Below are 18,726 nucleotides of genomic sequence, written 5' to 3'. Positions count from 1 at the left end.
CCCCTCATATCTTGTAATCCATGTTGGCAAGGGGGAAAGTCTCAGAGTTGTTAAATACTGAACTGAGGAGAGAGACAGATGGCTCCAAACGGGAGAGTGGGATCCAAACCCCAGGAGAGGTGTCCCTGGGACCAGCAGTCCCGCAGGGAGGTGAAAGCAGAAGAGATTTAATGAAAAGCATCCTAGCACTACAAATAAAACCTTAAGGTCAAAGATGGTCTATGATGGAGGGTTTCTGCTAGTTAGCCCTGAGGAAAATCAACCTGCAGCTCTGGCTGCTGCTGCTTTCCCAGGCCCCACTCCCATGAATGCTCCAGGTTTATAGCTTTCTTCTCCTGGAATACCAAATCGCACAAAGTATAACAACAATCCTTTTTAATCCCTATGATTATTACTAGAAATATGAGGGTGGAGCCATAACTTAATGAAAAATTGCATGAGCTTCTGTTCCCATACCTCTCTGGACTCTCCCATGGGATTACAACAAAGGCCTCCTCTGCCCTGCCACTTTCACCTCCTGTCTGTGCATTCTCTGCTGTGGCTGGTTTTCCTTTCATCACCTCTCACTGGTACATGAGAGCCTTTCTATTTCACGACTTCTGCCTTCCTGGTCAGCCCCATCTGATGGTCAGGTTCCCTGGCCAATTCATCTCTTCAGGGACTTCCCCACTGGGCAGATCCTTTGCTCGCAAGGATATCTCGAGGTACGTCAGTCTAAGTAGGAGATAATCAGGATTTCACTAGCTTTCATCATTATCTGTAGGAATTTCATTCCAGCGACTAAAAAAAAAGAGGAGATACTGAAGATGGGCACCATACTCAAAGTAGAGTCTGTAGTCAGAGAAGATGTAGGGTATCAGTGTGAGTTTGACACCGGTACACAGGTACATGTTCTAAATAATCACGCACCCCACTGACACTGTATTAATGAGACTGGAGCATTTCCTTGTCTGCAATTGAAAGTGCTGCGTCCTTAATACCCTGGCATCATGGGTCTGTATCTGCAGTTTTATCCAATTGAGAGTCCCCTGAGCCAACTAATTCCTGCTGCAAGAGATACTGTCTAAGTATCTTAGATTATATTTACTGTGCAATGCATTAAGCAATCCTGAATCACTCCCGGGGGACCTTCCAGTTCTCGCTCCATACAGTTTGGCTCTTCAGCAACTCCTGGGCTGCAGCCAGGTGTTAGAGAAAGCTCTGATCTGAAGCCCCTGAATATCTTACCCAAATAAGAACTCCAAGATGTAGTTTTGTGTCAGGATTTTTCAGATACCTTCTTCCCATGCTGGATTTAGGATTGACTGCGTTTTCCGTTGCACTGCGTGGCTGCAACTCCTTGCTCTCTAATTGCAGGTTTTGCTCTTTGGGGTCTCCTTGTTTTCTCTGAATGAGGCACTGGCATGCTTGATCTTCTTGCAGCAGAGAGCAGGGCCAGGAGGGAGAGGGGAACAAGACACAGTCAGGGATCTTCTGAGTGGGAAGGGATGGAAAAAGAGCCTGAGGTGCTAACGCAGAATCCTAGTTTTTAGTTATTGTAAAGGTCAGGCGGGAGTCCAACACACATTAAAACATCCTGGCAAGAGTGCTGCATGAGTTCCTAAAGAAGGGAAATGGAGATCTTGTGATTCTTTTACTGAAATAACATTTACTCTTTTACTGAAATAAAAACAGACGCGATGCCAGGTCCCAGGCTGAGGGCGTTGCTGTGGAGGCAGAATGCTGCGCTCATGTTGGTGTGACCGATTGGGTTCTGCAGCTCCTACGGCACCGTGTAATCCAGCAGGGTCCTGGTAGATGGGCAGGAATTGCAATAGGCACCTGCTGGTTCAAGGTTTAGGATGACCCACTTTGGGCAAATGCAGAAGTGAGGGGTGGAATAGGGGAAAAGAGAGAGAATACATCTTTGCTTTATCATCAGGATTTTTTTCCTAAAAATTTAAGCATTTCTGTTGAGTTTATTCAAGCCTGCTTTGGAATCCACTTGAATTGCTTTGAGGATTTCAAACCATCCTTCAAGTTGTGCTCCTTTTAAAGTCTTGGTTGTCTTTAAAGACTCTTGTCTACATGCCACTCACAGAAGTTTTTCACAGAGTATAATAAATGTAAGGAAACAGATCTCATCCCTGGAAGCAGTGGGAAGCTTTGAGTGCTTTGTCTTCATTTCTCATTCTCTTAGCAGTCTGGACAAAGAATGTGGAGACAAGGCAGAGACAGCACTTCAGGCTTTAGCTCTAAATAAAAGGTAGACCAGCAGTGTTTGGGAATTCTGAATAAATTAGGATGCAAAAAATTGATTGAGTAATTTGTTTAGTATAAAATAAAAATGCACAGCTGTTCTTGTATGCCATTTCTCAGACTTCAGTAATACTGATCTACACGGCACTTATCATTCCCTGACATTTGGAAAAGTTACGGAACAGCAGAGGAAAAAAAAAAGATCTGATTCATAAAACAGATATTCTGTAAAATGCCCTTGACTTTTAAAAAAAGTCTTTGAAAATGTCATCCAGAACCAATTTAGTGATACTTTGGAAAGCTCCTCTTCACTACTTTTATTTTTATTTTGGCTGTATCTGCTGAATACCATCAGCAGGCGTTTGGGTGCCTCACACGGAGGACGAAGGACTGCAGGGAGAGCAGTGCTCCTGAGCCACGCAGCTTGGCAGCGGAGCTGGCGAGCCCTCGATCCGAGCCCAAGGCATTCTGTCCGTGCTGAACTGCAGCTTCAGTGCAGGCCGTCCCGTGCTGGCCAGGCTCTTGTCACCACCTGCGTTGGTCCAGAAGCTGCTCGGTAGCCTCAGCGTGGGGCAGCACTAGCACTGCGTGCTGACAGCCCTAAATAAATGACTGCATTTGCCAGTTATAAATCGGGACTGGGAAAAATTGGGTCTGGCTGTGCCCGCCTGCAGACACTGTGTTCTTCCCTTTGCTTTTAGCTTCAGCTTTTGGCATCCCCACATCCTGATGGTCAGGCAAGGGGTGGGGAGCTCCATTAGCAAACCCATGAAGTTTTTGGGGGAAGGGGTCACCTTACTGTGTCGCCCTCTCTGCGCTGGCACTTGGTGCTTTTGGCAATCCCGCTTGGGGTCTGCTCCTGCTTGGATGCGTACTCAGAGCATGGCCTTTTCTCTTGTCTCTCTCTCTTTCCTCAAGAAATAAAAGTGCTTTGAAGCTTGTGGATTGAACAGGGAGGGGAAGATGGGTGTGATCTATGAGGTTTGTTGCTCGCTTTCTCCTATTTTGCTGGCAGGCCACAGGCAGGTGTTTTTCTTTGTGCTTCTGCTATCATTGCACAGACACTTAAAGCAGCTTGCTATTATGGGCTGCTGCTGTAAGGGTTTTTTTCCCTCCCCTTCCTTGAACATTTCTTCCTCTAGGGGTGGCTGCATGGTGAACTTGATGAGGGAATTAATCTGGCTGAAAATAACATTTTATTTTCTTTTAAAATGCAAAAGGCTTATTTTCAGTGAGATAAATACCCCTGTCAAGTTCACCGCAGGCTGCACAGACGCTAGCACTGGTAGGGAGGAGCTGTTCCCACCTTGCCTTCTAACAGATCATTCATCACAGCCTGGGTATTTGCTAGATTCAAGGAACTGTAATCTAATTTGAGCTATTTCACTGTGAAATGGAGACAGGTGTTGTTCCCTGTTTCAGCAGGGTACGGTGAGGATGCATATGTGAAAGATCATGTCAAATCATTGAGGTAAGTCCTACTGTTCGGCCCCCTCCCAGCATAAGGTCTGAATTAAATGTGGTTTCTTATATAGGTCTTGCCACCTATTTTTGTAGGGTCTGGGGCTGTACATCCTGCATTGGACCAATGCATTTTGTCATAACATTGATTGGTGACAGACGGATCTGTCCCAACAGCTGGATGCCTCCGATACCATCTATTTTTCATACGTACAATCTGACAGCAGATAAGCCCTTTAAAAATACTAGGGATTGGAACTAATCCTTTGGCTAACATGCACCTAAGCAACACAGATGCATGCACAAAATCAGAGGCGAGGTTGGGGATTGGGACTGGGGAGGCTATGGAGTGAATGACGCAGGAGGAGGACCTGCGGCTGGGGAGCTCTCTCTCAAGCTAGATGTCTGGGGTAAATTTTCCCTGATCTCTTCCCCATCCTGTGGTAACTCACCGTCCTTCTAAAGTACCGGTTGTTTTTTGTTCCTGCAGCTAACCCCCGCGTGTTGGGAGTGAAGACACAGTGCCAGTTCTTGTTGCGTGTTGTACATGTTATGTGACTATAAAAATAAAAGTTGATGCTCCTCACTGCTTACAGTCTACATTTTTTCCTCTCATGTCTCCTCAGAGCAGTCGTAAAAAGGTTATTTGTGCAGTAGCAGGGATTTGAGATCAAGGATTTTATTAGCTTGCGGGGAGGCACTTCCTTCCTGTCTGCGTTCAAACCGGATAATTTCTCCTCTGTTAGCAGCAGCAGCAGCAATCCCTGAAAGCCAATGGAAAAATTTCCTTTGACCTACATGGTGCAAGACCAAGCTCTTAGGCTCCTGTTTTGCGTGTCAAAGACTAATGCTGTCGTGGGAAGCATAAGCAGCAGTAGCTTTCCTGCATAGTAACAGAAGACTGTGCTTCTAAAAATTCTTCTACAGAGTGTTTTTGCAGAGCTGCCTCCCCAGGGTTTTCCATCTGTGTTCACGCAGAGATTAATATCCAATTGTTTGGCTAATAAACTGCTCCCTGCTACCTCTAAAATTTCACCATTTCTTTTCCTTTTCTCACACGGACAGTTATGAGATTCCTTTCTCCTTCTGCGCTCCCACGTGGAGACGGTCATCACTCACATCAGCTGCATGGCAATTGTCATGCATCAACCCCACAGCAAGGCTTTTAAGGGGTCGAGATCTCAGGTACGGCTGGAAGAGTTGGTGCTGTGGGTGGCTGTGGTGTGCTGCGGGCCGGCCTCATACTTACCGGACATAAAGAAAGGCCAGAGAAAGAACGTGCTTTGTGTCCACTGCTGTGATTTCTGCAAGAGACTACCAGTTTTTGTTCAAAACTACAGAAAATGTTCTCAGCAAAAATGGGCTGGGGTTTGAACCTGTTTGATTCAGCAGCAGCCCTGAGGGATGTGGGGCTGATGGTGGTGTTTCAAGGTGCTGTCTTCAGAGGGTCAGGACCAGGAGAAAAGAGAAAACATCTACTGTGAAAGCCTAAGCTCAGGAAGGATCTTTGTGATCTTTTAATACAAGTTAAAGGACTTCCCTACATTAACACCTCTTCTGGTCAAGTACCAGTAACCAAGATACCCAGTCCAGATTTGGAAGTTGCCAGTGACGGTACAATTCTCCACAGCCCCCAGAGATGTACGTCGAGGGACACCTACACTTTGTTAAAACACCTACCTAACGTCTGCTCTGTTATTTGTATGTCCGCTTTTTATCTTGCTCCATCCTCCTCTGCTGGATTAGAGGGATCTTCTTCACCATGTTTTTGTTTCTGATGTAGGGATCATACAGATCTGATCAGCGTTCAGCATCTTGCCTGACTGGTGAGCACAAGAACTGGACACAGATTTCCAGCAGCAATCATATCTATGCCAAATTGAAAAATAGCATCACGTTGCTCCTCATTGCCTGCCCAAAACTGACGGAGTCCTTTAGGCTTTGACATTACACCAAGAACTGACATTAGGTTATCATCTGCTGTGAGTTAATGAAGGTCACAGCTAGATAAACTTCTAAAAAAAAAAAAAAAGAAAGAAAAACCCAACCACAAATCTTTGCTTTTAGCTTTGGGTTATTTTTAAATATTACTGGCAAGTTGTCCCCTTTTCAAGGCAGTATGGGCTGAGCCTAGAACTACAGCCAGGAATTTTGGAAATCTAATCCCAAATTAACTTCCATGTGTCCAGACTTTTAGTAGGTCATCCCAACAGTGATGCTTTCAGCTTCTCAGTGACTCCGAGTCTTCTTTTTTTACCCCATTTGCAGCAGGGGAATCTTGCTGCTGTCTCAGGGGCTCGCTAGGCTTAATCAGGTGATTTTAGGATTTCATGGAGCTTTATGGCTGATGCAGTGAAGGGACAGTATTTGCAGTAAATTTAGTATTTTACAGAGCTGTTTTCCAGCATGTCTTTAAATCTAGGCATATGTTTTTTGCATGGCAGGTGTGAGCTCAGATGGCAATCCAAACAGTCTGTCTCCAGCCATGTTGCAGAGCTGGCCAAAAGATTCCTGTGCCCAGTGATTTAGAAGCAGTCTGACTTCTGGGATGTGCTGAATGATTTTTGAATTCCATTTCATGTGTCTTCTGCTCACCAGGGAAGATTTATTTTCTGTAATGCAAAAAATAATCTGGATTGTGTTTTTTAAAACGACACAAAGCCAACTGGCCATAGTCTTAGGATTAAAGTGATACAGTTAACAGTTGTGTGTATCCGTGCGTGAGTGTGCGAGGCATAAACAGTTGACCTAAAGTTCTACAAGAAATTTCAAAACAAAGCAGCAAAACCCTATAACTGTGGGAAGACGGGGACCACGCTACCAAATCTAAAAATGCTCAACATTTTTCACTGTTCAAGTAAAACAATTTCCCCAGCGTTTATTGGGCTATGCATTATGATAACTATGTTTCTTAGTTTCCTCTTAAAGACATGACTCAGATAATAGGTAGAAATTTAATTATTTGTCACGTGCATTCTTTTACATACGTAAACATTCAACAGAGCTCTTCAGAGTTGTTAAAATGTTATTTCTTGTACTCAGATGTGTACCTAAACACTTCATGAATATTTGGCAGTTGGGTTTGTAAATGTTACGAAATCTGAGAACCATTAATCCCGTGTCTTGCAGGTTCAAGGAGCAGGACTTGATGCGTGTTTAGTCACGTGGTGTGTACTTAGGCAGCATTCCCATAGATAACTCTGTCACTTGGTATTAGTGGTAGTTTTGCTTGAATGAGCAGAAACCGAGCCCTTATATCTGTTATAAATATTTATGAAAATTTGTTGTTTTTTTCCCTGCACAGTAAGAAGGCTTTGCTGTGGTTTCAAAATCCCTCCCCAGTGAAGTCATCTTAATAGCAATTTTCCTTTAAATCTTCTGTATATGTTATATTTTAAGGTCTGACAGAAGTGCACAGTGCTAAATCGGTAGGGTTTGAAATATCATTCATTTTGACATCATTTGATTACTCGTGGTAATATCCTTGCAATGGGCAGTAAATCAGAAGACACTCAAAACTTGAGAGGCTGGCACCAACAGAGCTACCATAACGTAGGATGTGTCTGCTGCAGCTGTCTCTAAGCTAGGCCAGTCCTTTAAATTATTCAACCTGATTTTTGTCTGTGATTTCAGTATTTCTTTTTCATGTCAGCCAAAACCATTGTCTTCTGCTTGCTTCCAGCACTGCAGAGGAATGTTAAAGTCACGCAATAAGCTGTGCTTGTTTAATCTCTTCTTACAAACGTTATAAACGCTTTCCTCTTCAAATAGCTTTTTATTTTTTTAATATTTAAAATTGGAACCTAAGAATCAGGATTAGGTGATATTAGAAAACATGCACCCATGTCATAAAATTGATGTTCAAGACAGTAATGAGGATCAGATCTTCAGACGACATTTAAACAAGTTGGAAGTAACCCTTTAAAGAAAAGTTGTGTCATTTTTTTCTGCTTGGCATGAAGCAGACTTTTTCTGCCTTCTCTCTCATTTTAGGCTGGGAATGGAGCGCACAGTTTGGATGTCAGCAGTGGGACATTTTACCAGAACAAAGCATCCCTGGGACCATTGTCTAATCAATGGCTTCTAAATGCAGGAGCTGTTAGCCTGGAAACAAGCCCTACAAGATGCCAAGTGAGGTGCTCGAGAGCAGCAGTGGGATGGAGGAGACGGTGCAGAAAGAGAGCAAGTCCGGGACCCACAGCCCTCGCCACAGCTCCGCGAGGAAGGCGGTGGCAACCACGGTCACCTTTGATGGGGAGGCCACTATGGACCGGAGGAAAAAGAAGAAGAAAGAGTCCCGTCCCGAGTCAGTAATAGTGTACCGGTCGGAGAACGAGAATAAGGTGGAAGAGGAGCAGGCAGATGAAGAAGGAGGGGAGAGGAACTCTGAGGAAGGCTCAAAGTTTCTGGGTCAGTCCACGACAGATGGTATGTATCCCTGGGAACATCCACTTTCCATAAACCTTGGTGTCACTGACAGTCACAACAGATTCAGGAAAGAGGTTGGGGCTCTTGCTGCCATTTTAGAAATGCAGATTAGGAATACCTGCATTTGGGGAAATTTGTGCTTTTTACGCCTCTGCTTGGATTCACAAGATTTATTGAGGTAGGTTACAGAGGCTGATGGTGGGAGCCACAGGCACAGAAACACAGGGTCCCCTTCCTCGCTCTGTGGGTCCCATGCGGTGCAGACCCCAAGCAGGAATGCAGGGCCAGGGAGAGGGGAAGCAGTGGCAGGGCCACCCTTCTTGATGTCAGTGTGGGTTGAGCTCAGCTGGAAGTGACTGTGGGACCAGTCATGGCCAGGACCGCAGGCAAGGAGAGTTTGAGTTCATAAATGAAAATGCTCTGAAACAAAAAGCACTACAGCCTGATTTGGGGTGTCTCCTGCAGTTCTTTGCAGATGTTAGTCGTTGCCCTGCCCTTGGTTTTGAATGTATGCCCTGCTTAGGGACGATCCCAAGTGCTGAGCATACTTTCCGCCAGTGATGCTGTGGTCAAGCCCCCATCTGTGCCTAAAACAACTGCCTGTTAAGTGAAAGGATGGCAGCAGACGGATTTAGGGGCTCTACCTGTGCTAGGGAGCTTTACTCATTATCTAGGATTTGCTGTTTGCCTTCTGCTTGCATAATCTCAGCACAGCTTCCTCTTTAAGACTGATTATTTGGCGAGGTCATCGTAGGGCATCTCAGAGCCACTTTCACTTCTGATGTTTGTCCTGGCTGCCCTCGTAGGGAAGGAGGAAGTGTGTGAGGCTGGTCCCATGGCTAATCCTCCCGTGAGCCGGTGCTGTGGGCTCTGAAGGGTTTAATGCGAATGCCCACTCCTGGTCCTTCAGCCACCCTGGATTCCCTGTGATCCTAACCCCGACCCTCACGCTTCTCTGCTGCCTTCCTGTTTGTGTGGACCACTTCAAACTGCTCCCTTGAAGAGCATGACAGATTCCTTGGAGTTCCTTCATGAGTTGGAATTAAGTCCAGAAGGAAGCATATTTTTGCCCCACAGATGAGTTTATGCCCAGTGCCACTGCAGGGACCATCCTAAACCAATGTCACCTGGAAGCCGAAGTGTTTGTGATTTGAACACACATCCCAACACTTTCCTGTTGGGTGCCTTTATGGATCCCTTAAAATGCAAATGTAATTATATGAGACTTAGTGAATATGAGACTTTGTGATTTTCTAAAGATTTAAACATTAAATTGGATTGAGATACAGTGTAAATATAAAGTGGAGTAACAACTATTCAAGTATACCTCCATGGGTGCATGTGCTTATTCCAGTACTAGAGCCTTATTCATATTTAGCACGTTTAGGCCGAGTGCCCATGCTGTTCAGGAATAAATCTCTGAGGGTAGCAGGGAAAATAGGCTTACTGTTTTTTAGTCGGTTGCTCTGTCTTGTCTCTTTCCCATATGCTCCTGCAGCACTTTTCCTTCATATATGGTCCCCAGTACAGATGTTGGTGTCTTCTCCCTTGTGATTTCTGTCATCTCATTGGCTTATCCTTCATTTTCTTCTGCAATAATTGTCTTTATACTGCATTGCTTCTTGCATTCCATCTTCTTTTTATTTAACTATTACTCCATCTGCACTAATTCATTTCAGGGTCTTTGGGGATTTACATAAAATACTCCACAAAGAAAAAGAAATCTAACGTGGATGGGTTTATCTGTGTTCGTAGGTGTCTGGAACATGCCTTTAGACAGCCGATACGTCACCTTGACTGGAACAATCACCAGAGGAAAGAAGAAGGGTCAGATGGTGGACATCCACGTCACACTAACAGACAAAGAGTTGCAGGAACTGACGAAGTCAAAGGAACCTCCTAAAGAAGACATACTTGAGAAGAAAAAGAAATGTGATGTTGGGCTCGACAGGGGACCCCACATCGTCCTCTGGACCATCATCTGCCTCCCCGTTATTTTTGTGGTGTCCTTTGTGGTTTCATTCTACTATGGAACCATTACATGGTACAACATTTTCTTGGTATACAATGAAGAGAGGACCTTCTGGCACAAAATCACCTTCTGCCCCTTTTTGATCATCTTCTACCCAATTATAATCATGGTTGTGTCTTTTTCCCTAGGCCTGTACTCGGCTGTGACCCAGGTATCATGGTCCTTTGGGGACTGGTGGCATGCTGTCAGGGATATGGAGAAGGGCTTCTGTGGCTGGCTCTGCAGCAAGCTGGGTTTGGAAGATTGCTCTCCGTACAGCATTGTTGAGCTGCTAGATTCTGATAATATCTCAGGTAGTCTCTCTGGCAAGAGCTCTGCGCAGGGTGTTGAGACTTCAGCAGTCTGAGCCTTTGTCCTGACTGACTATTTTGGTCATATGTGAGTGGTTTTCACCTAGAAAATAACACAATGATTTTATATATATATATATTTATATTTAAACACAAATAAAATATCAGGCTGGGAGTGCTCTTTAAATGTCACAGAATGCAAGTGCGCTAGCTTCACGTGTTTGTGGGGAGGTGCATGGCTCTCCAGTGATTTGTCATCTGTTTTAGCTAATTACAACTTTGGGGAATAGTGAGAAAACCCAGGTCTGTGGGGCTCAGGCTGTTTTGCAGGTGACAGAGGTATATGCTGAAAAGACTACTTCTGTAAAGTTAGACTTCACTTTTCAGGAATAGGACATAATAGAGACCTGTCAACCCAGCGAAAAAAAAAGTCTATGTGCAGGGGATGAACTTCAGGAGATCGGAAACTCATTCATAAGGGAAGGATAAATTGCAAGATTTGTGATGTTCCTGCGGTTGTCCTAGAAAGGATCCTTTTTCAGTTCTTCCAAAAAAAAATGCAAAAAACCTTTCAGGCATGCTAACTACTGAGAAACTGTCAGTTTGAAAAAGCAGTGCACCCCAGTAGTTGTGCCCGGCCTTCCAGTGGAAGAGGACACCGCAGCCTCTGACAAAGGCAGGAGATCTGTGCTGACCTGAGGCGCATCCCACACGTGATTTGCTCAGCAAAGCCGCGCGCAGGCGCTGCACATCACCAGGTGACTGTAGGTGCACGCGTGTCCTTGGGACCTTCGATCTCTTGCTGGATGCACTCCTACGAGGGAATGGGCTACAGGAGTCTTATGCAAGAGAACAGCTGGGAGTGCGAAGCGCAAACAGTTGCAGTGCTGGGAAGAAACACCTGCTGTGAGGCAGGGCGATCATTTTGGGCGTCACCGCAATGTATGTGTGGTCTGGTGGCACCTCAGTTTAGGAAGGTGGCGTTGAAGATGCTTGAAATGGGAAAGTCTCACAGAAGTGGTCATTCCGGCTTTCAGGTTGCTGTTACGGAGGAGATGCTGAACCATCCCACGCAGAATGGGGCGTCCTTGAGCCTGAACCTCTTAGCACCAGTGCAAAGTGCATCAGTGCCTCCGCTCCAGAAATCTTCTCCTCCACCCCCTGCCTCCTGCTTAATTACATGGAAGAGCGACAGATTGTACATCCCCCTCCCATCATGTCTCATTTTCGTAATTGACTTCCCTCCTTTTGGGGCTTTGCGTGGCATCTTAGTGGGCTCCCAGGCCAGGCTGAGGTGGCCACCATAGGCCAGAGAAATTTTAATTGTCTTTTTAAAAAAATCACAAGCAGAAAAGTTTTTTGTCTGGATTGGAACGTGGTTGTTGAGGTCTCGGCCTAAGGAGGGCACAAAGAAAGTGAAGGAGAGGTTTAAAGGACTGTAATGGTGACTGAGTTACAAATGTCTGCAACATCACTAATTTCCTGAGTGCTCTGGTTCAGCTGGTGCTGCTAGAAAGTCTGGCTCAGCCCCAGCCCAGAAGGGCCCACCGTTTGCATGCGTGTAGGTAGCTAGTTCACAGTGTGCCCTAATGTCTGTATTGGGGTTTCACTCCCCTGCCTCCCTGCCAGAAGGGGAGCTGTTCTAGTTTTAGGGTGTCAAAGAGAAGCATTTAGAAACTGGATTTCACAGGAGCTAATGCTTCATATCGCGTTTCAAGGACGATCTCAAGGCTACACTAAATGGCCATCCCGATTAGGACATTTGGGAGCCTGCGACGGATGAAGAAGTCCGTTGGATGCTCTGGGCCTGACGCTGAGAAATAAGTGAAGTTCCTGCTGCATCCTTGGTCCGTCCCCTTCTGAGATGTCCAGCCAAAGGAGCCTCTTAGCACTGGCTTGAGAATTACCAGTGTGAGCAGTGTGTGAGCCAGATAGGAAGAGCTGGCTTGGCCCCACAGTTTACTGACAAAGCAAAGGTGTCCCTGTGCTCAGGTACAGCCAGGCTGCATTTGCTGCTTCCTTATGCACAACTATCGTTTTTTACTGACGGGGTCTCTAAAGGTAATGGCCAACTTCCAGCAAAAAGAAAAAAAGAAAAAAAAAAAGTCCCCAGCCCGTGAGGCAACAGGAAGTAATTCAGTGGGGTACAAAGATGACCTGTGCCACTGGGACCAGCTCACTGGGAGAAAGTTCAGAGGGTGAGAGTTCAGCTGTCACTGCCAAACAGCAGCTGTTCAAGGCTAAACGAAAGGCTGGGGTCAGTAGCACAAAGAGCCTTCAGCTTACAGAGGGTTTAATGATAAGTACTAGCTAGTTACAGAGCGCAGCTATGTGAAATGTCTGCTGAGCTGCAGGATTGCTTTCAGGCTTGCAAACAGCCTGCCAGAACCGAGACAAAACCAAATCTGTGCCTCTTGCTGCTACGTGAACACAAAGGAGCATCAGAGGAGGTGTATTGCCCCCCTCCCCCCCCCCCCCCCCCCATGGCAGCTGTGCTTCTGGGTGTAGCGAAAGCACTTGGAGTCCACCTTTTGGGGGATAAGCTGGAACAATCCATCGTGTGTTTTCTACTTTATTACGTATTCAACCAAGCTTGCCTCTTCCTGATGAAATCAGGGTGTTGTGCCACTGATTTTGATGGGGGCTACTTTAAGCTTGGGGTTAGTTCTGGTGCTATTTTTAGAAGTTTTATTCAGACTTTTCTCAAAACAACTCTGGATAGCTTTCTCTCTTGCCTGTTATCTCTTGGAGCTCTTTGCCTGCTGCAAAATATATAATCATAATCACTTGTTGTAATAGAAGAAAGCACAAGCTTTTGTCTTGTTGTACCTTTGCTTTCAGAAACTCTCAGATAATTTCTGCTTACATGCCACTGCCAAACTGCAGGGAATACCAGTTACTTGATTGTTGAGTGTGTTTCTGGCTGCTGTAGTCTGAATGTTTTTTTTAAAGTACAGATAGCGTGTGTTTGCTGATTGCTATTTTTAATTGCATTTTTTCCCATCCTTGCTGGCCTGGGTGGAGAATAAAGATGTACGTGGCTTAGAAGAGTGCACTCATGCTTCTGCTTGACTTTGCCTACCCCATAGCCCTGTTTTTCTCACACTGTCGTTCTATGCTGATAATTGATTTCAAGTCATTATCTTTGGAGACGCAGCTTAAAGTATATCTGAAATGGTTCTGTTTTACCTCTTATTAACCTGTGCCTATCTAAAATGGTCTTATCTCTGGGCTCTGTTTTGTTTTTACTTCACAGCACACAAAAATGATTAGTTTTTGATTTAATTTCACTTACTGGGTATCTGACTTTAGCCCCAAGGACCTGTAGGCAAAGACATGCTTCCACACCAAAATAGGAAGTACATTTAACTCTACGTTAAATATCTTTTAATATCTGGATATCTTTTTGAAGCTGCAACCAGTAGTTAAAAAAAGCCACCCCAAACTGCTCTTGCACACCAAAGCATGCAACTACAGTAGCACTAAAGAGAGGAAATGAGGATGCACAGTGCCCTGTGATGGACACAATTTCACTCAAAATTTATGTAAACCTTTTCTGTCCCAGGCAGTGAATTGCCTGTAGGACCAGTGCCCTCCCTGCTTCTTCCTAAAGATGTGTCAATGTACAGAGGGTTAGTTTAATGCAGGTTCATCTCTGAAGTTGATTAGTCCATCCAAATTTATTCCCTGTATTGAAATGAAAACTCTCAAAAAAGTGAGAGGTTGAAGGAAATTCGGACCTTTTCTAAATAAATGCCTTTACCCAAAAAAGGGATACAATTCACTTGAAAGGCAGCCTTCCAATTAATTTGGTGAACTAAAAGGGGCATCACATAGATGAAGGCTTGCTTGTCTTTAGCAATAAAACATGCTTGCTCTTCCAGTAGGCAGCCACTTAATGATGAGGGAGAACTTGTGGTTGTGTGTTTGGTAACAGAGTAATTTGCCATATGGTTCAAAAAGCCCCCAAACCCCAAACCACCCTTCCATGTAAATGGGTCAAGTGTAAGTGCATTTACACAGGCAGCCCAGAGAAACAAGGCTTGAGGGTCTCTCATGGATCCCCCTTGGTCATTAAGCCCCCAGTTCCATTAACTTTTACTCTCCCTAATTTCTTGTCATCACCTGGTAGCTGAAGCCTGTCAGAATGCATTAAAATAAAGAGAACATCTGAGTCAGGCCAACAATGTGTTTGTCCTTGTGTTAGAAAATGCCCTTGCTTTTAGTGAGCTAAGACATAAAACCTTCCCCCCAAAACAGAGCACCTGCTGTGGTTTGCATCCATTGAAATTAGGTATGCCAGGGATGAATTTCACCTGGAGCCTTGTAAAGTAAAAAGTTTCTGCCCTAAATTGATCTCCCTGTCTTAGGGATCCTTCTTCCAACCATCTCTTTCAGCCAGAAATTTACCTTTCAAGATTAAAAAAAAAAAAAAGACAAATACAGAATTTGATAACACTTTCTCTCAACAAATAGGAAAAAAAACACCTCCTAGGCAACATGTTCCCTCAGGGCTTCGTTTATTACAAATTCCTCCATCATTAAGGTATATTAAAACCAATATATTTAAAGGTGCCTTTGACTGTCTTCATATATACGCCAAAATCTTTCTGCTACTACAGCAATAAGGTAAGTGAGTCATTTATTTCTACTATAAAATAACAGCAAAGCTGCTCCTTGTGACAGAACACAAATGTAGCTTAATTTATTCCAGCCCCGTTATCTGAATCACCTGCAGTAGTGATCCTAACAACCGCAAATACTGTAAGTAAACTGAATGGCTTTTATAGTGTCATTGCTGGGCATGAATCCAACAGCTCCCGGGTCAGTTGGCCGAGGGAGAACATGGCATTTATTCAGTCTTTCTAAAATGCAAGACTTGTCCTGAACCATGGAAGCGTCAGCTTCTGCTGTCTGTCACTGTGATGCATTTAACTGTATTTGTAGTGACCGGCCCTTGTAATTACAGGCAATTACTGGAATATCCTTCCACCATAATGGAGATTTTCCTTAATGTTTTAACCATACAAGAGTTGCACACAGAATTAATAAACACAAGTCATTTTAACCTTCATTAATTTATTCATATGAGCTCCCCTGTGACTTAAGAAATAAGCAGAAAAGAAAGCGAAATAGAGTAAGCAACATCATCCCAGGGCACGTGTAGGGCCATTACTAAATGCCAGCTCTGCTCTCACCAAGAATGCGTCAGCAGAGCTAAGGTTAGAGACTGAAAGCAAATAATAAAGCTGACTCCTCTGCAATGTGATTACTGAAAATGAATATTGAAACAGTCTCCAATACAAGAGTTCATTTGGTAGTTGCGACTTTACACAGCCTTGTGATTACAGCAGGATTGTTCTGAGGCTCCATTTCCACTTTAAAACCAAGCCTCTTCTGATGGTTAGATTTGCCACTTATTTCAATGGAAATTATTAAAAAAATTGAGCATCTGTTTTGTCTAGTACAAAACAAACAAACAAAACAGCAACCAAACCAGACAACAACAACAACGAATTCAACAGTTGTCATCCTGGCAACTTATCTCCCTCCAAGGAATTCCTGCAAAAAACAACTGGCAGGGAAAACGTGAAATGACTCTTTCCCTGCCTGCCCATCTGACACTGTCACATATCTGCTAGTGTCCTGGGCTAGCATCAATTCATGTACATAAAAAAAATAAATCTTTCTTCCTTCCTGTCAGACTCTCTTCTTCATGCTGCTGCTCTGCCCCTCCAGAAAAGCACAAACTTGAAACTCACAAGAATTAAAAGCTTTAAAACGTGACATCATGTCCTCCATGACCACAATGCTCCATTTTTAAAAGTTATTATTTCTTTAAAGCTCCAGACTTCCATCCTTTCAGTCTGACTTCAATCTGCTTCCAGGTGCAGATAAACAAATGGGGATTTAAAAAGGAACCCTCTCTCTCCAAGCTTGGAAAGAGCCTTGTGCAGCAGCTGAATGCTCCCTGTCCCCTCGCACAAGCCGGCTGAATGGATAGGGAACAAATCCCTGTGCTACAAGGATTAAATTGCAGTTAGCTAGAGCATGTGTGTGTGCATACATGCGTGTTGCTGGTGGGGGGGGCTTCTGGGGAACAGGGAGGGTACTAAAGGCTTACGCTTCTCCATCCACAGAGCAAATCTGTCACACAGGGAGTTACCTTAGCTATTTTGTCCAGAACAATGTCCCTGCTGGAAAGTGCTTTCCAGATACACCAAAAACACCGCTGGGTTGGTAATGACAACAAACAAAAAGTTATAGCACAAGAGAGGTGAGAAAGACTGTGAAACCAAGAGCATGGGGAGAACAAGATGAGATTTGGCTTCTGAAATAGCCCAGTAGTAGCCAATACAAGAATCCTGGGCAAAACATTGTTTTGCTACACCCTATACAGCAGCCAGTGTTTTCTCCTGCTTTCTAAGGTGCCATTTCTTTTTATTGGCATCCACCCTGTACTCAATAACTTTTCCTAAAAGGGGCTGACTTTAGGCTGACTTTTTTTTTTTTTTTTTTTTTACAAACACTCCCTCTTATACTTTTTTTTTTCTTTTCCCAACACAAGAGTATCCAACATGAAATTTCACGTCCTCCCCAGGAACCCAGGTGCTCTGGGCTCCAAACTATTTCTATTCTGTATTTCTAGCCAAACTATTTCTATTCATTTTAAAGAAAATCAGTCCTACGCTTCTGATAATCTTCCAAAACGTAACAAAGAAATCATATGCTGCAACAACTAAACCAGAACAGTCTGCCAGAGTTATTTCAAGAGTAGAAACATGCGTCAGGTTTTCAGTTACTTAGCAGTGGGAAATATTTCACCTCTTGTGATACCAGGCTGAGGGGGCCTTGCCTGGTGTCCTTTAGAAACACTTTAGCTAATCCAGCGATTTAGAACTCATGAAAACATTCTAAACCTACGATCAACAGATTTAGGTGTAGAAAGAAATGTTTAAATTAAGCTTCCAAAAAAAAAAAGTGAAATGTAAATATATAAACATTTAAATATATATATATATTTATCGTCTGGTTTTTGTCATACCTTTATGCAGAAATTCCTTTTCTGACGTTGGTGGTTCTTGCTGGGTGAGCGCTGCCGAGTTCTGCAGGCTGTAGTGCTTCATCTGCCTGGGTGACTGGGCTCATGTTGCCCTCCAGTGGCTGAACTGAAAAACAGAGGGAAAAGCAATGTTTCCTTCTGCCGTATAAACACATCCAAAAGAAATTTGTACATCGTGAAGGTACAATGGCAGATACTAAGAAGTTACATCTTGACAATGTTAATGATATCGATACAAAATTACCCCCTCCCCCCCCCGTTCCTTACAGGTACGTGTTCTGAAGCAATCTTCACTCATGGGAGTTCACGCTACGCTTTCTCCGACTCACATTTTGCCAGATTTGTACGGTGGGGCATGTGAAAGCATTTAATTAGAATCCAATCCAACATCTTGTTTAGCCCTCATACTTCAAAGTGTGGTCAAACCCCTTTTATCACAGATCATGCAAAGCAATCTCCTGATAATACATGCCTCTGTGACATCCCAATGCTTCACATAAATACCAATAGGTTTTTTTAGCAATAGCATGTGACATAAATCCCAAAGAAGTTACATGCGGCAACAAAGGCACATGGATTTTAAAAGACATAAGTGTCTTTGAAGTCTCAGTGCCCCTTTGAGCTAATTTTTCAGAATGCAGCTGATTTTTTTTCAGAATTTTAGCATAAGAAGGTATTTTCTGTGTTGAAAATAAAGCTCTTTTTGTGAACATCCATGAGCGCCCAGCATGTTCACAGATCTGACTGATATCTCAAACTGAGCACTAAGAAAATGCAACTCACATAACCAGTGCCTACTAGCAAGAAACAGGGGTGCCAACAATTTGTAAATCAGAACACTGGCAACCTGTTGAAGGAAATCAGAGAATTTCTTTCTTCAAATGTCTTTCAGCTACCACAATCATAAGAATTTCCTCTTTCCTACTATGTCTTCTAATTTCTCTAACAAAGGAGGCAAGTCCTAGGACTTTTTAGTGCACAGCACAGAACAAAAACATTTATTGAACAAGGCTATGGTATTATAAGACAATGAAGTACCTGCTCCTGTAGTTAAACCAGTATCACAACATACAAACAAAGCATTAGGTTAAAGTTACACAAGAAGTTTTAATGTTAGAATTTCTCACTTTTTGGAGCTAAGCCTCATAATCTTAAAGTTCTCCTTATTCGTTAAAGAAAAAGGCATTAAACAAATCAAAACTAAGCAGCTGAAA

The 18,726-nt window shown here is 43.8% G+C and overlaps 1 protein-coding gene and 1 long non-coding RNA gene across 4 annotated transcripts in view; one reads left to right on the top strand and one right to left on the bottom strand.

The window, feature by feature from the left end:
- TMEM169 (transmembrane protein 169) overlaps positions 1 to 13,504 on the top strand; it is a 15,854-nt gene extending 2,350 nt beyond the window's left edge. Inside the window, exons 2-4 of one of the 2 annotated variants that reach the window (XM_083841948.1) lie at positions 7,693 to 8,127; positions 9,883 to 10,171; positions 10,288 to 13,504. In XM_083841948.1, coding sequence (XP_083698074.1) covers positions 7,824 to 8,127; positions 9,883 to 10,171; positions 10,288 to 10,426 — 732 coding nt within the window. In that variant the 5' untranslated portion in view covers positions 7,693 to 7,823 and the 3' untranslated portion in view covers positions 10,427 to 13,504. Of the gene's footprint in view, positions 1 to 7,692; positions 8,128 to 9,882 lie in introns of both variants that reach the window. The other variant, XM_083841947.1, reaches the window with a different exon arrangement.
- On the bottom strand, positions 10,345 to 18,726 carry LOC310901727. Of its 2 annotated transcripts, none has more exons than XR_014586076.1 (3): positions 18,551 to 18,726; positions 17,495 to 17,618; positions 10,345 to 10,552 (listed from the first exon to the last, which is right to left on the bottom strand). It is a non-coding gene; the product is annotated as an uncharacterized lncRNA (long non-coding RNA). The 2 variants fall into 2 exon arrangements; XR_014586077.1 differs by having other exon boundaries at positions 18,640 to 18,725.

The sequence above is a fragment of the Anser anser genome, assembly GCF_964211835.1.
Source record: "Anser anser genome assembly, chromosome: 6".
Classification (NCBI taxonomy): Eukaryota; Metazoa; Chordata; class Aves; order Anseriformes; family Anatidae; genus Anser; species Anser anser.
This window is presented reverse-complemented; position numbering and strand designations above follow the sequence as displayed.